The following is a 21499-nucleotide window of genomic DNA, read 5'->3' as shown; positions in this document are numbered from 1 at the left end:
CGCATGAAAAAGTCTTTTTTATTGTGCTTAAAGAGCTTAAAGCGATGCTTCGAATGAAGAAGACATTCATACTCACGCTCTCTTTCCGCAACCAATGAAAGCCCTAACTCTTTGGTAAACAGTTTTTGTATACTCCCTTTTACTTTTTAAGACATTAGCCGTTGCTTCACTTTGAGCATTCGGCTGATGTTGCAAGGTTAGCGAATAAGAGTTGCCACAGCACTATTCAAAATTTAATTTGAAGTAACGTATAATCAAAGCACGAACTTAGAATTCTTCTTTTGCTTTAGAAACAACGAAAGTAGTGCCACTAAACCTATTTTAACTTGTGAAAAAATTACTGAAATGACATGAACTTGTGAAGCCATTGCTTTCAAAAAAAAAAAAACAAAAAAAAAAGAATTTTCCGTTAGAGACTACATTTAAATATAAGTCCGGGAATTAATAATAATCTATAATATCTGTTATGTATGAATAGGAATCATAGTTTATTCGCCGATTAATATACGATATAATATACGATATTTGAAAAACGATGGGCTCATATTTTTATGGGACTTGGCAACATCTCACTAATAGAAAATTTGAAGACCAAATCTAGCACTCTGGCAAAATCTTTGAGTCGTAGTCCAGGAACTAGAAGAAGCTATTGCTTAACTGAGCGGGGTGTCGTACATGTTTCTTCTCCATACACTTATATTGTGAAACATTGTTGTTGTTATTGATTTCAGTAGACTAGACACACGCCAAAGGTACAAACGTCTCCAAATTGATCGCTGCCGCACACTTTTTAAAATAATTTAAAATCCGATTCGTGCCATAATAAATACCAAAACAAACTCAAGTATGTAAGTATATGTATATGTATATATATATATATATATATCCCCAAAGGACGTTCTACAAATTACGTATCAACGAGATCAGGATGTAATCTATAAATTGCGGGCATTGCGAATACATTCGACAAAATTCAAATTTGTTTGGAAACTGTACGCCTATCATAACGATTGTGGCTAGTGTAAGTTAGCGGTGGGTATATAAGGGCGGCTAAGCCAACATGGAAGTTTTATTAAAGAAAAACGAGTGACTAAATCGGAAATCTCATATCCTTGATCTTTAAATATTCCGCGTAATTTTCTAAATAAATTCAACTTCCCATTACCCATTTAATAAATCGTCTGTACATCTAAAGTTGTCCGCCTTTCAACTAAAAATCTCTTGTGATCGAAACTGCTGGGGTATGTTTATATGGTACATTTACGTGCCGTGCACGTGCGTGCACGGTTACACATACTTAGTTCCCTTAGACTACTTAAAATCCTTATCCTATATGTACTAATATGTGAACATATATACCCTTCAATATGTATGTCTGTACCTAGAAACTGAAACAAGTAAATTAATATACCAGCGTGTAGGTATAAAGCCATGTGATAAGAACATGTTATATGAGACACAAGTTTTAGTTTTAACATGAAAACTTGTTCAGCTTGACATGAGGTGTATATTCAAGTTCGTGTGTGCGTATGTATCTATTTGTATATATATTAAACTAGGTATGTTACCCTCTTGTTTTGTTGTTTTTTTCAAATATTTGCTGCATTCACTTTTTCTTCATATGATATCTATTGCATTTAAATGATATGCAAAGTGACGTAACGCAACGCTATCAGCATTCCGTTGACGGTGTATAAGAATGTACTAATATATCTTAAACCAAGTTAGTTATGTTGACGTATTTTGAAATCAGGGCACTTATCAATCGATGCAATCTGAGATTAAAAGAACACCTATATATATATATATATATATATATATATATATATATATGTAGCAATGTTCTTCAGTTGATCTTTTGATTGAGCAAATATCTCTCCTCAAAGTGGTTAACTGGTAAATAACTTTCGCTTAGCGAAAGTAAAAATGATTGACATTTCGTCGGCTCCCGGTTTTCGATCACACGAATTTCATTCGCGGAGTAGCATATTGCGATATAATATATTAGCTAAGGTGTTGAGTTTGCACCAATATTCAAGAATATCATAACAGATAACAGATAACTTTGAGTTGACAATTCGTTCAAGAAAGCGTTTGTAAATCGTTGCGCGACGTCGAATAATGTAGTTGTGGTTATGGTAAACAAATATTCATCATGCTGTTGAATGACGCAAATCTTTTCATCACAAGTCGAGATGTGATAAAATATTGAATTTATTATCGATTAAATTTTTCGATTCAACAATGAATATAATTCTACTTGATTTTATAAACGAATTGCTTGCGTAATAATTTACTAATTACGTGACTGATTTGGCAACTTCTCTTTCTGAAACCATCGGTATCTCAAAATTAGTGGTATTTTTCACATATAAGCGCAATATTATCGAATATATATTCAAGTGTTGGCGAACATAATATCCATTTTTCTCACAATGTTATCGCGATCGAAGCAATTCTTTGAGGATTGCATTTCTGCCTGTTTGCAATCCATTAAGTTTTTTTATGATAGTTTCATAAAAAATTCCAGGATGTGCGAATGAAGCCTTGGTGTTATCTTATCTACTTTTATATTACACCAATGCCGCTCATTTACCATAGTCGATTTCATCCGATAACGGGTTGTGGAACTTCACTTTTGCCGTAATCGCAGCTTTGATTACATTTACATACATTAGTGTCTAATTAATAACTTTGAAAATAGCGCTCATTGACGCAGTCTACGAAAGCCGCTTCAAACATCGCGTTCTCCTTCACTTTTTGCGATCGAAAGAAGCAATTTTATCTCATCTTCATACGAAATATAGATATTTAAGCTAATATTGCGACTTGTAACCGACGCCCTTACATTAAACATTGCAGGGATAGTTTCCTGTTGTCACTTAAACAAAACAGTGTTATATATAGTATGACGATAAAAGGGATTTTCCCAGTAGGTTAAATATAGGAATTTTTTGTACAGCAGAAGCCAGAAAGGCCCTACATACCTTTCTTACTCTTTTATGATCAATATTTTCTGATTACTTGCAATTTTTTCTTAAAAGTTTTGTCGAAGTTTTACATTTTATACCCAAAACTTATACTATTTTTAATGAAAATATTGCGAGTAATTTAGAATAATCGCTCAATAGGGATTTATTATAAATTGACAAAACGATTAGGCAGATCCACATTTCTTATATGGGTTCTCATGTGGGTTTCTACTTTGAAGGCCTAACCCCACACGATGGCATATGAGCTATCTTGACAAGCGATTACCGACGCCCCCAAGGAGGAGGACAATCCCCATTGAAGGGGGCCCTACTACTGCTGAGATGCCGAAATAAAGAATGGGCGCAAGCCTTTTTTTTTGCTTATTGGTATTCGTCGAGGTCTCTGTAAATACCTCTTGGTTAGTTCGCCACGAAATTTCGGGGTAACGACAGCCACCATGATACCCTCCGAAGGCCCGTACCCAACAGTCATATTAGAAGGCATTCATCCCGATAGTCAGATGGATAGTGCATATTCGTACCAGGAGCATTCCCACTTTTGGACTACCTGACCTCGGGGACACGCACTTCATGACTTGTCGCTCTTGCGGAACTTACGTCTTGCTACACAGCTTTGGGTGATGTCTCGCTATATGCCGTCGGAGCCCCTCACGACTTTGAACCACGCCACATGTCCCGGAAGACCATCCAAACACTCTCCTTTCCCCAAGGAAATAATGCTTCAAAGGTTTTCATCGCACACCATACAATCAACTGCCATCCGCAAAACAAAACCAAAAGCGAAGTCTTTCATTAGAAAAGAGAGCCCTCTCACGCTTTCAAGAGCAAAATCCGTCGCCAGATTGCATTACAGATAGCAAGCGTTAAACCCTTCTTTGCCATTAAATGTGCATTCCTCGGAAGTGGCAGTCATAAGAGCAACAGTCAATGTTTATAGGGTGATCAGGTGAAAATTTCGGTACGTCTATGGTCACCCAAACGGATTCCACAGTTTCGCTCCCCAAAAAATAAAGCGACAATTGTACCATCCACACTACGCGCAATTTGATGCTAATCACGTTTCATCGATGTATACAGTCAACGTAAAGAATTCACAAGTGTCCGCCATTTGGCATATGATTGCAGCATGCCAATGGATACTTAAGAAATCTACTTCTGTAGCGTGAAATTGCGAATAAGGTCTTGCTTTGAGAATGTCGAACTCTTTCCCAATTCGAACTCTAATTTTTGGAGCTTCTAATCTTAGGGATGCCTTGCAAGTACCTGGAGAGCATAATAATATGAACAAAGCATTTAACTTTGTTAAAGCAGCCAGACTAGCCATCTAGTCAGCCACTAGTCGTGGTTGCTAGTGCTCATCCTATATCTTCTAGTCCTAGAATTTATTCCTTTAGTCTAAACAAATTATAATAAAAATAATAATAATATAAGAGGTGAAGACTCTCAATTTTTATTTATCTATTTATTTATTTTTTTTTATTTTTTTTTTTTGAACAAAAATGCTTTACCTTTATCTGTTGCTTACTAAGGCGCTTTATTTACAATGCACAAGCATTTCTATACAAAGATCGAATATTCGATCGATGGTTGGATCTATTGTGTGCACGTTTACGGAAAAGCAAAAATGATAACATTAGTAAAAAAGAAAGAAAAAGAAGGAGAAGAAGAAAAACTAAACAATTGTTTACAATGCAAACCTTTTTTTTTTTTCAAAATAAGAGAAGATGAGAAGGAATGAATGGTCAACAACATTTAAATTGATTCCCGTAGGAAATGACGCATAAATTTTCTTCGGAAGATGGGTTTGGCTGAGAAAACAAAGCAAAGAAAAAACAAAAGGAAAAATGAGAAAAAAAAATGCATAAAGTATATGGCTCGCCTTGAGTTGAGAGTCTACGATAGCAAAATGCTGAACATTAACGAAAAGCAAATCTTATTTAACATCTGCCCGAACTCCCCACTTAACCCATACATGCATTTGCTTTCTTTACGTTTTTACGTGCGCATACAAATAAACCAAGATCGTAATGACATCAAGCCCATAAAAAAAAAAGAAAAAGAAAACAAAACTGAAGAGAAAAATGAAAAGAAAAAGAAAAGCAAATCGCATTGAACACGAAACCTCAGAAGTACAGACGCAAAAGAAAATATCCACAGAATGACTGGCAAACTGCAGTTAAAACAGCAGCAAGCCCGCTTGCAACAGATACGTAAATGGCTAACGTTACCAATAGCAACTACAACTGTACAAGAGCAGTGCAATAGTTAGTTGTAATAGGAATGTTTTACAAGAAATATTTGCAATGCTTTTTATACATATATGTATACGTAAAGAATATGCATTAAATTGAAATTAAAATGACCTTGACTACATATGTGCATATATATGTGTGCTTACGTGCGTGCAAGCATACAATGCGTGCATACATATATAGAAATATTAATTGAAAACCAATTAAGTGCAACTATTTACGCGAGTCTATATATATATATAACATAAGCAAAAATTAAATGAATAGGTGAGCTTGCGTTGCAATTGATGACTTTATTACACTACACCATGAGCTTAATATCATTTCTTTTCAAATAGAAAAACTAGTTAGCAGTTTTGCTCTAGCTTTGTCTCCGTAGACTTGAAATCTAATCTAATTACATTTATTTACGTTAATTTGATCAAAACCAGATTACATTTATGATCGAAACGAAATCATCAGTAAACTAAATCTTCTGATTAAGTTGATGTAATATGAACGGTATGTACTATGTACGAAATAATGTAGTAAATGAAACGATGCAAGAATGCATTAGATTTTGTTGCAAAATTTCAATTATTTCTATCTTTTCTTTTTTTCCGAAATTTCAAAGCGATCAAAATTTTCAATCAAATCAGTAAGACATTGGTTTTAACATTGGCCTATATATGAATCTGTTCTATATATGAAAAATTTAAGAGTCCGCGTTGCAATAAGATCTGCGAATGTTGGCATCTAGGCCAAGACAAGATAACTTTTCCCATTCGTGAAAAGGAAGAAAATTATATTAGAGCGTGGCCAAGTTTCTTCTTCATTTTAAAAGTAGAAGTAAACAACTAAGAACATTATAGTCGGGTAAGGCCGATTATTAAATACCCATTGTCACATCATTGTTTAAAACAATTCTTAGTTTTGTATGAAATTGCTCTTATGGGTCAATTTTCATCACCACATAATAAAACTTTGACTTTTCTGCTCTACAAAGCATCAATTTTCGTAAAAATCCTTACTTGGGGCAGAATCCAAAAAATTAGTCGAAATGACCCAAACTTGATACAGTTAATTTTTTTATCTTAAATTAATATTACGATATGATTTCCATCATGAAGCACTGAAAATTAGACCTTTTTGTCGTGAGAACTTCAGTTTTCGTTATATTGCCCTCTCTCTCTCTCTCTCTTCAGAGAAAAATTACCCCAGCCCGTCTGAAGTTTTCGTACCAATTTAGCCGCTATTGCCGAGAAATTTTGAAAATTACAATTCAGAATAGGGCATTATATGGGGAGTGCTTAAAAAAGAGGACCGCTCCGAACCATATCCAATAGTCTTCGTCCTTGCGTCAAAACACGTCACTGTACCAAATTTCATCAAAATATCTCAAAAATTGCGATCTATAGCTTAATTCTGATAACGCTTTTTTATTTATTTATTTATTTATTTATTTATTTATTCCACTTATACAAGAAACTCAACTAAAACAAAATAGCAGTCGAGTTCAATTGACTCTTAAGTAAATCTTAAATTATTTAATAATAAAACTTAGTATAAGTACAATAAAACAAATAAGGAGGAAAAAAAAAGAAAAAAAAAAAAAGCATGTACACAATTAGCATAGAGCCACACCCACAACCGATACAGGACCAAATTGCAAGTGAACCCCTAAGCCATCGCAAACATGCATAAGCTTGGCAACCGATAATTGTTAACAACAAATTAATTTTCGACTCATAATGACAAAATCTAAGGTTAAATCAGTTTAAGTACGACATAGGTAAATCGCGCTTGTTGAGCAAAATTGCTTTAATGGACTTTAAAGAGTCCGTTAATGAGAATAGATGATAGACATCATTTAGGTTCTTGCAAACAACTCTGAGCGGGTTAAACAGTTCAAAGTTATATTTGCATTGACTAAGCTTTATCAACATAAAGTGCCTAGAGAAGCGGTTAGGGACATTAAAGCAAATCTCACGAAGTAATGCGGGCGAATCAATTGCACCATTTATTAATTTGATTAGGAAGGAAACCCCAAGAACAAATCTACGTTTCTCGAGTGACGGTAAGGATAACAGAAGCAACCTATTTTCATAGGGTGGAAGAGGGGAAATCGGGTCCCAACCCAAATTCCTAAGGGCAAACAGCAAGAATTGCTTTTGTATAGATTCAATTGAACCTACGTAGCATCTATATGAAGGAGACCACACAACAGAGGCATACTCAAGAATAGGTCTAACCAAACACGTGTAAAGCCTTTTAGTAATATAAGGATCATCAAGCTCTTTGGACCACCTCTTTATAAAACCAAGAGCGGACCTAGCTTTGCTTAACGAGGACTCAATATGCAAATTGAAACGTAACCTATAATCGAATAGAACGCCTAAATCAATGAACGAATCGACGTCTTCCAACCTGTGCGAATCAATGAAGTATTGGGTACTAAACGACTTCCTTCTTAAGAAAGAAAGCTTCTTACATTTATTTAGATTTAGCTTCAGAAGATTGAGGGAGCACCATGCAACCAAATTGTTCAAATCACTTTGAAGATGATGTGATTGCGATTCTACGGAAAAAGAAGTAAACAGTTTCACATCATCAGCATACATTAAAATCTTACTGAATTTAATCACGGAGGGCAAATCATTGATGTAAAGATTAAATAAAATAGGTCCCAAGTGGCTACCTTGAGGTACGCCAGACGTCACGGGAAATTCATCCGAGGTAATGAGGTTAAACAAAACCCTGAATGATCTACCATACAGATAAGAGCTTAACCATTCAACTAAGAAGAGAGGAAAGCCAGAGGTCTGGATTTTAAATCTAAGAAGTCTGTGATTAACCATATCAAACGCCTTGCTAAAGTCGGTGTAAATGACATCAGTGCGAGAACCACTAGAAAAAGCCTTGAAAACATGAGAAGTAAACTCCAACAGATTGGTCACCGTAGATCTTCCCTTTCGAAAACCGTGCTGGAAAGGAGAAATATACAATTTCATGGAAAAGGCTATATGCTGAGCCACAATTCGCTCGAACAGTTTAGGTAAGACACTCAACTTGGCGATGCCTCTGTAGTTCTCTACAAGTTGCCTACTACCACTTTTGTGAATAGGAATAAGGAAAGAAGTCTTCCAACACAAAGGGAAAACACCTAAATTCAAAGACTTATTAAAAATCTTTGAGATAACATCACAAAGCTCGCCAGCACAAGATATAAGTACACATGAGGGGATGCCATCGGGTCCAGGCGAACAATTATATTTCAGAGAGTTCAATCCTTCAAAAACGTCATTTTCCGATATAACAAAGTTAGGAATTGAAACCGAATTAGAAATCGAATATGGATAATTTTCCGATAAATCAAAATTGGCAGTTGAAAAGTTCTGTCGGAAGTATTCCGCAAAGAGATTTGAGGATTCAAAATCATCCGAGGACTCGGAGCCATTAAAAGACACAAACGACGGGTTTATGGAGATTTTTCTTTTGGAATTAACGAACTTAAAAAAGTATTTAGGGTTAGCAAACAAGGAGGATTTAACAAACTGAAGGTATCTGCAGTAGTATTGGCGGTTGAGGGAATTAAATTTATGCCTTGCAACAGAGTACGCGAAATAGTCGAAAGAAGAACCACTTTTCGAAAATTTTTTGAACAACTTGTTTTTCCTATTCTTGTAGTATTTAATTAAACACAAAAAATTAAACACAAAACTACATGGACAAACATCAGGTGGACAGACCGACAGACAGACTTACATCGATTTGGAAAATAATGTTCAATCGATTGGTATAACGAAAGCTAAGTCTATCTTAAGTCTTACTGCATGTTATACACGTCCGCACTGCATGTTAACAAAGCCTGTACCACAAGTCGTGTAGGCTATAAAGAAGAAGAAAAATAATCGTTACGTTATTCTATAATATTGCGTTATATTTTTTGCAAATTTGTACAGGTACCGTAAGCTCGCAGATATCAATATCTTCGCGTCTATCCTTGTTTATGAATAAACTTGAAAATGTGAAAAATCTATTTGGTTTTTTATGCTTTATGTTCCATTGTAGGCTTGCCCTTTGAAAAATTTCAGCGATTGCAAATATTAACCTGCTTACAAGAACTTTTAATTTATCCCCCAAATTTCAAGCCAATTCTTGTAATGACGAGAATACTTGCCACATCGACACAAACAGCCGGACAGGCCTGGCCTTCGTTCGTTTAGAACTTCTCATCACTTACCAATAATTTTTTGTTTCTTTCTTAATTTAGGCTTTTTTATTACTTTTTTTTTATGTGACCAGTCCCTTCTCCGTACGTGTCAACATAGTCAATTTGCACGAAGGGAAAAGGAAGGAGTAAAACTACGGACATGATCCTAAAGTCTTCAACATGTAAACCTATTGCATAATTAACTTGCCTTTTGGAATCTCTTTGTAGTCATACAGAAGTCTTTCGAGGTTTCGCTTTTAGTCGTCTTGGGAAACTTCTTATGACTCTCTCCTCGTAGTTCTTTACCGCCCTCTACTGGATTCCAAAGTCATGATTTGTGTCACATTCGCTAGGCCACAGTGCTCATGTGTTTTCTCTCCTCGTCCTATATGTAATATTTATATACGCATATATATATATATATATATATATTTGCTATTATAAACGCTGCAATGAGCAGAATAATAGTTAACCCTTTCTTCTAATACTTTCTCGAAAGTATTAAGTTTAAAGCGTAGATAAACTTCCCGGCTAGCTTCATGTATGTTGATGTCAGCTCTTAAGCACTAGAAATTAAAATCCTTTCGTATTTGCCGCCTTCGCAATCTGATACTTTCTCAAGTGCAGCTCGATTGGTTTCCATATTAGTAGGTCAGAGCAACTTGTAACAAAATTTTGACAAAAAAAAAAAAAAATAAAAATAAAAATAAAAACATGGACTACACTACGTTTGCAAATATTAGATAAACAGTAGTGACGTTATCTTTAATAGAATATTGTAATCGAGTTTGTTACATTCTTTCCACATACAAATATATAATCATACATACAAACATAACTAGAGCGTAACATAATCTTGATTATGCACATATTTTATTTAGAAACAACAATGAATATACTGTACTTTGTTTATACATACATACATACATATGTATACATACATATATATCTACATATATATATTTATATATATATATATATATATATTTATTTTTTTTCTTTTTCGAAAAATCAGATAGTTATTGACATTTATGTCATTATTATGACATTTACGCCAGGAACAAAAGAGAACAAAAACACTTTATTGTTAGCTACCCTATAAGGCTCCATGGAAATGTGGTCGGTGGCCTTTGTGTAATATGATCGAAAAAGCTATTTAAGATTTTGAAATGTATCTATGTATTTAAAACAAAAAGAAAAAAAAAACTCTAAAAAACACGTAGTGTGTTTTTTTTGTTCTTAATAAACTGTAAAAAAAAACAAAACAAATAGTTGAAGATTTCTTAAGAATTAACGACCGTCATAACAGCGTTCTGAGTAGTTGGCAGTAAAAAATCGAATGATTTTTTCTTCCTCCATAATAAATAAACACATGTAACAAGCAACGGCTTTTTTCAAAACGTATATACCGAAGGCTGACCTCAGCTTTTCGCTGCTCTTAATTGTTAAGCTGCACTTGTGAAGCATCCATTCTGAGACGACATATACTTCTAGAAGAAATGAAGATCGAAGAAGAAGGAATTTCTTGACACTGTGCTTGGATTCCTAGTCTAAATTCGCTAGGAAGGATTCAAAGGAATTCCTTGACATTTTGCTTGCAACCATCAACGTTTACCTCGCCTGAATTTTTAAACCCGTGAGAAGAATGAAAGTACACTAGCACTGTAGAATTTACTGACATGCAACCAGTTAGGTAGGTAGCTACTATTGAATTTCGTGTCAACCGTGTAATAGTGAATAAATTTGAGATAAAACTTTTGTTTATACACTGACATGAAATCTAGACAAAGAGTCACCAGTGCTGCCAATAGGCTGCAGCATAGATTATTATGAGTAATTTTGAATGAAAGCAGGTTAATTAGCTGAAGTTAATACCGCTTATCCATCGGTCCACAGTAAAAAAAGTTTGATGCAAACATTTGCGTTAGAATAGCAAGCATTGAATGAATGATGTTGAAGTTCCAAGCGTTCTGATGCGTTGTCTTCGGCATAATTATCTTCGACCAAAGCATGCTCCACCCCGGGTCCCTTAAGACATATTTTGAGTTAACTAATAACGGTTTTGTGTAATAAAATTCGTCGAATATATTTAGTATTCAAGCAAGTTGCTTAATTTCGTTTTACTATATTCTACTTAGGAGCCCGCTTTACCTAATATGCTTGCTATTATACTCATTTAGCAGAAGGCTTAACATAATCTAGTTTTATTTTTTTTATTTGCAAAAAAAAAAAACAGTAACAAGTGATGAATAAAATATTCGCTTCAAGCTGATAATAATTTCTTTCGTATTGTTTTCTTTTTTTTTGTTTTTTTTTTTTTAATTTTCTTGTCTCTTTTTTTCCATTTAGCATTTTCAAGTAAACAAAAGAATTTTTTGTTAATTTTTGTAGCTTTCCCACGCTTCAGTAATAAAGTAACAGCGAAAAACACTGAATTCCGCATTAAAAAAAAAAAAAAAAACAAATAGAATAAAAAGGCAAAACGTATTATTTCCCTATCAAAAAAAAAAAAAAAAAAGACAGAGGCAGAGGCAGAGAGTCGTCGGTTTAAGACGAATCTTAAATTCTTTCCATTTAAATTTTAAGATTTTTTTTATTGCTTATAAAAATTTATCATTTCCTTGATGGTAACTTTTTTTAATTTGCACTTTGGTCATCAATAATTGCTTCAAACATCGATTTCGTTGCGTGTCAGTAGCAATTCGCTAATAATGAGGCACCCAATTACATCGAGTTTAAACCTTATCCAAGTCTTACGCAAGTGATTTAAAACTAATTTGTTTGTTTAACATTCATTCATCATGGCTGCCTGTGGTGTGTCTGACCGCTTCGATGTTAAAGGCTTGCAGCATTTCATCATCATTTTGTTGCAAGTGAAATGATTCTTTTGAGGAAAGCGAACAAACCATAGACATGCCTGCGTTGCATTAGATAAATCGACCGTAAACATGACATGCATTTTATTGTCAAGGTTGCCCAGCGCTTTCGGATTTTATCTATCAAATGGCCATATATGGCAATATTACGGACTATGGAAATTCACCTTTTGCCCCTATTTCAGGATAACGGTTACGGGCATAATAGATTCGGTCACAGCCGTATATAGTTTTCTTTTTGCTTTTGTTTATTATTGAACGGTTTTTTTTTTTTGTAGACAAATAGTTACAAAATATTAAATAAAAATGTTTAGAAAAATTCGACGTAAATTTCAACAGTCATTGGCGCAATTCTTTCTTTCTCTATATAATAAATTTCCTCAGACGTATGTTTTTTTAATCATGATCTTAGCGTCAAACCGAATTCATATATAAAGATCTGATTAAATTTTTGAAAAGTCTTTTAAGAATCGAGTAAATACCGTAGCATATCATTGATATGCATTTTACATAGACATTTGCCCATTGAAAAACCTAATCTTTGATAAATCCATTCCAAGTTACGCCAGCGCAACGAATCAAAGACGCATTGGCAAACCAGGCACGCTTATCTATTTCAGGGACAATCTTTTTTTTACAATATTTTCATATTCCCCTTCTGCGTACCGTAAATGCCTTTATAAGTACAGTCCAACCTGTTTTTATGCGGTAGAGAGGGACCGCATAAAAAAAGTCTCACTTAGAAAATATGTCAAAGCTTCACGAAATCGCAAGAAAGTGCTTTCCAAACAAAATAAATAATTAAATTACACATTGAAACATTTAAAAAAATTTTAATTTCTAATTTTAAACAAGGAGAAATTTTCAAAATGTACACAATTCAATACTACTCGTCGTAGTTCAAAACGCGCATATTTTTGCGATGAACTGGTTCGTAATCGCTTTCGTCACTTGAAGATACTACAGTTGATTTATTTTTTGTTAACATGTGGGCGGTGATAAGTTTTTGCGACGACGGTCGTTTGGTCAGCTGTTTGTAAACGTCGCGATAGCCAGATATACACAATCGAAGCTCTTTTTGGAATTTCAAACTTCTTTGAGAATTGTTATCTATTTTAAGAAAATGCTTTTCCAATTTGCTGCAAAGTTTTATCCCTGCATATATTTTATCCGCTGTAATAGATTCCGGTTCTTCTTGTCCGTTTTCATGATCTGAAAGTTATTTTCATATAGTGTTTCTTAAAAGTTGCGATTATGCCCTGGTCCAATGGTTGTATAAGGCTAGTCGTATTGGGTGGTAAAAACACTACTTGTACATTAGGATGCTCTAAACAAGGATGACCGGGTGCATTGTCAACAATTAACAACACTTTAAAAGGAACACCCATTTCTGTCATATATTTTTCAACTTCTGGTACGAAGCAATCGTTGAACCATGTTGTAAAAACAGCTGATGTGACCCATGCTATTTTATTGCCCATGAAATGCACTGGGAGTTCAGCTAAATTTATATCTTTTAGCGCGTGGGTGCAAAGCTTTATTTATAAGAAGTGGTTTTAACATACTGATAGCGAAATTCAATGTGTCGATATTCATATACCGCACAAAAAAAGAATCGCACAAAAAAAAGAATCGCACAAAAAGAATCGCACAAAAAAGAACGCATAAAAAACACCGCACAAAAACAGGTTGGACTGTACAGTCAAAATCAAAAATTTGTACTTTCTTGCTGAGAGAGATATTCCTCTCATCACTCCTCTAATCATTTGTTATCAAATTTCTATTTCTATCTTTGGATTATTAGATAGTAGTTACAACTCAAGAAACGCTAACCGTCCTCATATGTGTGGAATATGCTTTCCAAAAGGGAGAGTTAATAACACTGACCTTAAAAATTCAATATAACAAAAAAAATACATAGAATATCTATGACATAATAATTTAAATATAATTAAAATTAACTAATGAGTTCATTAATTAAAAAATAAATAAAAAATTTGATAATTAAAAATTAGCAAATTTTTTAAATTGATCTCGATTCGATGGCGATAATACCATTAATTTGTTATCTAAAAAAAAAAAAGAAAGGCCGAAAAACCGCATTTTTATCTGAAAAATTGAAAAATTATTTAAAATATTTAAAATAAATTAAACTTTGTCCCAAAAATATGCATTAATGAATACATCTATCATATGTGTTTCCATGTATTGAACAATGAAGATTTTATCGAAATGACAAACGAATTTAATAGCTTTAAACGAGGACAAATTTTTGGCCGTTTCAAAGCCATTCACAAAAATAGATAACAAGATCAAGCTAATGCCGTCCATTATAATATGTCGCTAATATGCTTCCCCAAGAAATCCGGCAATCTTTCCATGAGTAAGGTGGAAGGAGTGGACCAATGTGGTTTAAATTTCTTTCATTTAATTTTTATGTCAAGTTCACATGTCCTACGAAACCTTATATGCGGTAATATCCAAAAAAAATAGATGTACGTGGTCCAAGTTGACTGCTTTGTTAATATAATATTATGAATCAATTTTCAGCATGAGCTATGGACAAATGCCAAAGCCGACGACGAACACTGTTACACAACAAAATTTAACACATTGCAAATTTCTCCCATATTCCGACTTTTGAAAATAAGGTGTTACTGGGTCGATTGGAATCATTTTCAATAGCACTCCTCTTCGGGTTAAAGCACGTCATGGGACTAAATATCATCAAAATATCGTAAAAATTTCGATCTGCAGGTGGAATCCAAATTGAAAAGGATAGACATCAGGTGGACAGACAGACTTCAAGCTGAATCGATCGGTATAATGAAAGTTGCGTCCATGGTAATCCCTTTTGGGTGTTGTATAAGTCCGCGAAAACTTAATATAATCTGTACCACTAATGGTGTAAGGTGTAAGAACGTAATTATAATGTAGTGATAAGAATTTCTTGTTGTTTTTGTTATAAATACACGAAATGAAATCATCGGCTTTTAACTTAAAAATTTATTACTAAACCTCTGACAAAAGAGAAATAAAAAAAAAAATAAGAATTGGGTCAATTTTTACTTAAGAATTTTGTACGAGTTGAGTAAGAGTTAAATTTTCAAAACTTTCTTTTTATACCCATCACCCGAAGGATGGGGAGTATATTCATTTTGTTGAAGCGTTTGCAACGCCCAGAACGAAGCATCAGGGATCCTATAAGGTATATATATTCCTGATCAGCATCAAATTTTAACTAGAGTTAAGCATATATGTCTGTCCGTCTGCGTTAATGTCTGTTGTGAACATTCTCCTGGTCGTAAAAACGAAGCTATCGATTTTAAATTTGGCGGAAACATTGGAAGCTCTTGCACGCAAATAGGACAAATTAAGAACCCCGTAAAGTATATAAGTTCTTGGCCACTTTCAAATTGGAAAAGCACCAAAGCATGTCCGCCTGTCCATCTGTCCGTCTGCCCAACTGTATAGTGTTTGTGGTAAACATTATTTGCAAAAGAATTTGGAGATGATCGAAACTTTGCCAAGAACAGGCCTACAACGCTCACCCAACTTGTGCGACAAAAAACTTTTATTTTGAAAATAATCCAAGCGATATTATAAAGCATGGACAATTGTTGTTCCAAGTTGTTCCAATTGTTTTGTTTTTTGTTTACCTTATTTAGGACACCAGCGATGGGTATAAAAAATTCGGTCACGACCGAATATGACTTTCTTACTTGTTTTTATTTTCTTGTTCTTCCTGCACTGATATCAATTTATATATCGTTTTCATATTGTATGCTCGCAGCATAATTGTATTCTGATATTTTTTTATTGATAAACACGATCAATTACCAATTACCAATTACGTGTAGCCCTCGATGCACGCGGTATTTCTTCAATGCCTCTAAAATCATTCAAATTAAAATGCTAAACACGCTGAAGCTAATTTCATTTTAAATGCAATCAAAAGAGGAAAGTTGCATAACATCTTATGGAAGGAAGTAAAGAAGAGTAACAACTTATAAAATCATGATGACAATAATTAAAAGTTTTAATTACATTTTTATTTTATACTTACGTGAGCGTTGAGATTAATTTTTTTTGTTATGTTTTTTCTACTCATTAAAATTTTAAAGTTCCTCTACATTTGTCGCCAAAAAAAAAAAGACCTTGCCCCGTAAAATTAATTCAAGGTGTAGTTTATATCAATTTCTTCTTGTTTGTTTCTTTTGCTTTTAAGGACATAAAACCGCAATGGACAAGAAGCATTGACATATTTTTTTGTGATTTTGATTACAAATACATTGAATGATGTTTTTTTGAAGGGAGTACGAGCGCATGTCAATCTTCTTATTCGTTATGTAACATCGTAGCAATGATCAATAATTATGCTCCTACACAGAATATATATATATATATATATATTCTTGAAACTGAAGCTGAGTGAGGACAAATAATCATATCTGTCTGTCCATCCTTCCGTGATATGGCTTTTTTACATCATTCGCACCTACCATGCGTGTAGCATCTCTTGATTGAAAGAAAGAGAGGCAAGCAATCAATTCGAAGCACAATTGAAAAGCAGCGCGTCCAGCTGGTATGTCCCTGTCGCTTCTGGCAGGCTACCGCCTGTTGCAAAAGCCCACTCAAATGTTCACCATTAATATTTTTATGACGAGTTGAAATGTCAAAAGAATGACGTATGACGAGTACATCTAAATTTAATTGAAATGCATTTTTTTTTAGCGTATGTACCGAAATTTACATTTAAATCGAAATGTAAGTTCCGTTATTATGTCACACTTGAAGTGTTGTAATGCTGCTAAAATTATTTTTGCTTATAATTGCTTATAATAATAATTTTTTTCATCTATTCAATCATTAAACGTTGTGACTAATGCGTTTGCACATAGCGTACCAGTATAATCAGGCACAATGTATATATGAATAAATACGCAAACATTCATACCGTCCGTCAATTTATTATTTTAATTAGCCGGAGAAGTAAAGACTAGCAGATAAAGGAAAAAAAAAAAGTTAGCAGCAATATGTTTAAAGAGTGAACCGCGTGCATATATAAAAACTTTTTAATCGCTTTGCGATTTTTTTTTTTTTTTTTTTTTTTATTTTCTTTTTATTTTCTTTATCAAATTTACAAAAACCTGCGTTTTAAGTAGAAAGGAATGTCATTATCGACACCTGAAATTATAGACAGGCACGTTTTATCTAAAGTGAAAAGTTCCAGGAGGTGCCAGTTGTTAGCTGCCTGAGACAAACATTCGCACAAATTTAAGATGATATTGAATTCATTCCTATATCGGTTATCTCCCGTTACATGCATCTAAATAAATTCAATTAATTATGCTTTTTAATAGTAAAGAAAAAGAAGAAGACTTTGCCGATAGCAAATATTCTCTGTACCGAAGTTCATGTCTGCTCTGTCGAGCAGTGATGCGTAGCTTTGCACGCACCACTACTTTATGCTCTGTAAACAGGCAAGTTGACGCTAGTTTCGACTTTTGGCACTGATGCATATGTTCTGTTTACTCGGATAAAAGAAAATCCGGCTGCCACACAACCGCGCTTAATAGGTTCACGAGTAAAGTAAGAGTGAGAGAACCTAACATCATTTCTTCCAAGATGTGACTGAATGAATCGCGGTACCTAGGGACAAAGTTTGGCATGAAGATGGGATGGCTTTAAAGAAAAGCTCGTAAAGCTGATAGAGTTTATCTTATACATGAAATATGATTTGCGCTCTTCAAGAATATTAAGCTCAAGAATGAAATCAATTTCTGCCAGTTCCGTGACTTTCTGTCTCACATACCGTTTATATTATTATATATTAAACGCATCGGATAGCTACGTACGCTCTGACCGGAAAATGAATGCAAAGCAGCCTTTTGTGTTTGAATACCAGTTTCTGTGTTTACTTTTTCTTTATTTTTTTTTTTTTTTTTTTTTAATCCATTCCTAATGACATGCGGATGTTTTACATCAATATTGTACGCAATTGTATGTTCGTATGTAAGTATTAATCTATTCCATTGTTGTTTATTAAACTGAGTACGGAAATTTAAAAACTTATACATATCCATAAACACCATAACTTCCCTTGTCGCTCTATTCGCAATTTTTGTATGTTAATCAAAAACATATATAGCAGAGATGAGGGCTCTCCGTCACTATTTCTGCGTGGCAAACACGCAGTAAAATTTGTTTATTTATTTATTTTTTTTTCTTGCTTCCGCTGATGGGCATATTTATTGTAGAGCATAAATTTATGTTAATCAAGTAGCAAAACTGTATTAAGGTACTTCGACCTTTCTTTGTTGATAGGTATAATTTAATGTGCACGGTATTCGATTCATCCCTGATCGAAGGGAAAATTTCGCGTCTGAACTGAACTGAAAACGTATCCCGTAGTTTTTTTTACAAAATTGATTCGATAGATGAAATGCAAAATGGGTTAACATGACGGCAGCACGCAACCGATAGAATGTGGGGAATGATAAAGCCAGATCATTAACGTAACGTAAGACATAGCTAGTCTTAGGCTAAACGCATATTTCTTATTCCCATACCAATTACCTGTGGAAAAATGTCATTAGTAAGGAAACAAAAACTAATCGTTTGCTGAAAAGAAATCAAAGCTTGATTACTATCTACAATAAAATCGCAAAGAATAAATCTTGCGTTTATTAAAATAATAAAAAGTTTCATGCGATAAAAATTCCTTTTGTTAGTTTTCGAGAAATTCTCATTAAGAGTTGTACAATTTTTCCACTGGCAGACCGCAATCGACTTTTCCACATACGTTTTCAATACTTAAATACTTGCCGTTGGGCACTGTCGTCATCAACGTTTATGGTCTTCCCAAAGAATGACAATCACAGTCATTGGCACAATTTGGCTCTATTTGGCTCTCACTAGTGGCTCGACGCCTATGGAAATAGGATAATATTCTAATAACAATATTACAATTGTAATGGGAAATGGCGCCTAGTCTCCGGTCACGTTTTGTTTGCATATATTGCGAATTTTCTGATATTAAAGCTCAAATGAAAAGGTGTCAATAAAAATTAAATTAATTTTTAAAATTAATTTTCTCCATAAATAAAATCTATTGTAGTCAAGTAGTTCCTTTGTCTTGTTGTTTCCTAAATCAGATATCAAATAGCAGGAGTGCCTTAAACACTGCCTCGAAAATTTCGTCCATAAATAGAGATATGAATAAAAAGGAATAAAATTAATGGAATGCCAGTTTTGAGTTAATCTAAACACATATACGTTTGCGTGGTTCGGAGACTACCAAGGCTTGTGCTATACACGAAGATTTATTAAAATTGAATAGCACGTCACTTTCATATAAAAGAAACATCGACGGAATACATTTTATTGAATTTTGTATAATGACGAGAATGACAAAAACGTAAAAATAAAATCTAGAAATTTTTTTTTGTTTTTTTTACTTTTCTTTGGCGTGCTGTAGACATAGAAAACAACGTCAGCAAAATAGTCATAAAAAAAATAGTAAAAAAAATTTATATTCGTTTTCAGGCAAATCTTGAGTGCACCCAACAATTCAGACAAAGTGAAAAGAAATTGCAGAAATTTTGATTATGGCGGAGCAATTGACCGATTAGGACAATTTTCGTCTATAACTTTTTTTAGATGATTCTGATAAATAGATGAATGCATTGAATGCTGCTCTATTTTGTAAGTCCCTGCTTGCTTTAAGCAATTAAAAGTCTACTTTATTGCCGGACTTCATCCCGTTGCTGTAGTGAACACACTTACGAATCTTAAGATCCACAATTCTTTGCAAGGACGCTGTGACGAGACAAAGTCGCCAGTTTGTTTTGCTTATGTCTTCCGTTCAGGAGGATGTGCTAATATGAGTTAGATAAGTAGTAGGAAGAGTGCAGTTACTGGCGACAGTTAATGGGCATCTCAGTTGAAATCATCTGCAAGGCAAGCTTGCCAAGGGCAACCTTTTGACGGCAAGAGGCCAAAAGGGCGGATTCCGTTTTTTAGTCTGCCAGCTCTGATTGTCGTGCGTTCATGTGAGTTAGACGTTCGGTCGGCAACATTTTTTATGTATTGCGGGAAGTTCTAGTCAACAGGTTAAATTAATTTTGTGAAACTCTGCGAATTAAACGTAATCGTGAATGATCCGAGAAATTAGTATAAAGTGAATAAAAAAAAAAAAAGGGTCCAACCCTTGACATGCCCATTAACAAAGTCAAGAGCGAGAGTTTAGAAATAAGCGAAAAATATAAATAAATCTTGTGAGAGGACCCTGTATTCCGACAAACTACCTCGGAAAATGGAAATTTAAAGGCCTCAGAGGGTATTTGTTGCGAGGTCTGTCCGCTTGCAATGACCGTTCAAAAATCACAATTGCATTGAAAATACTAAGGTACAGCATACTACTACGACCTGTGTGGCTTAAGAACCTTCAAAAATACACTTAAACATATGTTGGAACAAAACAGAATCTAAAATTTATAAAGCTTCCGGCTCATATCAGCGGGCAGGACAAACGTAACGAACAACTTAACATACTTCATCACCTATTATTGTGGGTATAAAAATCAAGAGAAAATTTCCATTTTTTTTGTTTCAAACGCTCAGTACTAAGTAAATTCACAAAAGAAAATAAAAGCAATCGACTTGAATGAATTCGTGACCGGCAATCGCGTGTAAACTGCTAGTAAATATTTCATCCAAAATTATTAAAAATAATCTTTTAATAATCAAAAGAAAAAAAGTTAAAAAATGTTATAATAAAATCGCGGGAAAAGTGCGAAATCAATAAGGAATAAACAACAACAATAAAAACAATTAACAACATTTCATAATTTATTTATTATCGTTATATCTTTAATTTTTTTTTTATAAGCTTTGCATATTTTATACATAAACTGATGTTGTGTAAGCAATTAATTCGATAATTGAAAAATAAAATTTATTTTGCAAAAAAAAAAAGAAATCATACAAAATGCCAAAATTGATGGAATGTTTAAATGGCTGGAGGTAAATTAGAAAATAATGCAAATCAATGAAATGCTCAAACAGAAATCACTAACTAATTATATAATTAAATTATATAAGAACACAATGTTTCTTATATACTTTGAGTTTTAAAGTTTTATCTCACATAATATCGGGTTCAGAATTGATTGAAAGAAATGA

The 21499-nt window shown here is 33.8% G+C and overlaps 2 protein-coding genes across 2 annotated transcripts in view; one reads left to right on the top strand and one right to left on the bottom strand.

Annotated features, from left to right (window-relative positions):
- The window catches only part of LOC119636109 (protein Shroom), a 99360-nt gene that overhangs the window by 59811 nt on the left and 18050 nt on the right, over nt 1-21499 (top strand). The window lies entirely within an intron of this gene.
- Nucleotides 13448-13892, bottom strand: LOC119636110 (tigger transposable element-derived protein 1-like). Its single transcript, XM_038031256.1, has one exon. The coding sequence runs from the start codon at nt 13792-13794 to the stop codon at nt 13519-13521; it is 276 nt and encodes a 91-aa protein (XP_037887184.1). The 5' UTR covers nt 13795-13892; the 3' UTR covers nt 13448-13518.

The sequence above is a fragment of the Glossina fuscipes genome, unplaced genomic scaffold (assembly GCF_014805625.2).
Source record: "Glossina fuscipes isolate IAEA_lab_2018 unplaced genomic scaffold, Yale_Gfus_2 27, whole genome shotgun sequence".
Taxonomy (NCBI): domain Eukaryota; kingdom Metazoa; phylum Arthropoda; class Insecta; order Diptera; family Glossinidae; genus Glossina; species Glossina fuscipes.
Note: the sequence above shows the minus strand (reverse complement) of the source record. Positions and strands in the feature narration are given on the sequence as shown.

What these genes read in the sequence shown, in the direction of transcription:
- LOC119636110 (XM_038031256.1), bottom strand. Translation starts at nt 13,794, where the DNA reads ATGGGCAATAAAATAGCATGGGTCACATCAGCTGTTTTTACAACATGG.